The sequence below is a fragment of the Alnus glutinosa genome, chromosome 5, assembly GCF_958979055.1.
Source record: "Alnus glutinosa chromosome 5, dhAlnGlut1.1, whole genome shotgun sequence".
Classification (NCBI taxonomy): Eukaryota; Viridiplantae; Streptophyta; class Magnoliopsida; order Fagales; family Betulaceae; genus Alnus; species Alnus glutinosa.
Window position 1 is genome coordinate 14,038,663 of NC_084890.1, and position 1,246 is coordinate 14,039,908.

General features: G+C 39.1%; 1 protein-coding gene across 1 annotated transcript; it reads right to left on the reverse strand.

The window, feature by feature from the left end:
- LOC133868517 (germin-like protein subfamily 1 member 17) lies at positions 1–980 on the reverse strand. The gene is made up of 2 exons (XM_062305431.1): positions 837–980; positions 1–679 (listed from the first exon to the last, which is right to left on the reverse strand). The coding sequence occupies exons 1-2, from the start codon at positions 964–966 to the stop codon at positions 132–134; spliced, it is 678 nt and encodes a 225-aa protein (XP_062161415.1). The 5' UTR covers positions 967–980; the 3' UTR covers positions 1–131.
- Between the last annotated feature and the right edge of the window lie 266 nt (positions 981–1,246).

Here is a 1,246-nt window from a genome sequence, read left to right on the forward strand (position 1 = left end):
TCATCAAATCTAAACCTTATTTTATACTCCAAGTACTCCACCTAGAGAGAGTTACAAAAGCAACCTTTTATTTTAATATTGGTTTGATGGAACGAGGAAAACAGTTCATAACATTTTATAATTAAGTTTCTCTAATTCTTATATTCAAACTTTTTCTGAAGATCTTCAATAATTTTCTTGTCAAGTTGGAAGGCCTTGGCGAGAACATCAGGATTGATGGGAGGATCAGATCCAAAAACAGCGTCTGCTATTGTGATGACACCTGGATTTTGGCTACTCAGAGCAGCAAAGGCTACAGCATTGGTGTGTCCCACGTTGAACTGGAAGTGAATGAGACCAATTGGGAACACAAAAACATCTCCCTTGTTTAAAACCTTGGTGAAAAGACGGTTCTCAGTGTTGGATGTGACAAATCCGACTAACAGAGAACCTTCAAAGACTACCAGAATCTCAGTGCCACGAGGGTGAGTGTGGGGAGGATTTTCGCCATATGGTGCAAAGTCAATGCGAGCCAAAGATATGCCTAGAGTGTTGAGGCCTGGTATTTGTTGCACATTCACAGCAGTAACATTCGACCCAACTCGATTGTCTGTATTTCCAGGATTTTGGAGCCCTCGAAAGAAGAAATCTTCGGCCTTGGCTTGTTCCAAATCCTTGCAGAATTTTCCATTAACAAACACTGCAGGAAAGAAATATTTGTTAGCATTAAAAGGGAAAAAAAAAAAATTATATGATACACTCATAATAATAGTTTGCAAGATCTCATACAAGAGTAAGAAACCAATAACGATAGTCTTGCTTCTAAGCAGAATGTTGATAGATAAAAAAGTAAATACCAGCAGACTTGGGGTCATCAACTGCTACACAAATGTCCTGAAGAGGGCTGGGATCTTCGGCAGAGACAAGGGAGGATACCAGAGACAAGAGAGCAACAATTGCAACAAAGTGGACTCCTTTCATCGACATATCTAAGCTTTGGTGATGGGTGAGAAATATTGTATGGGAACATGTCTATTTATAGATAACTGATATGGAACTGGTCGAAGGTTCTGCCACAGAAAGTCTTCAGTGGTTATGGATTTAATAGTACAAGTACGAAGTTGTTCAACAACTACTGTAGACTTATAATCTCGTTTTGGTTTCTTCTCTTCTGATGGTTATCGATCTAATCGTGTCATTGTGCATGCCACTTCAATGCCGTAACATATTTGTAAAGGAGCTTTGGTCAATTAACAACCGAATCTAG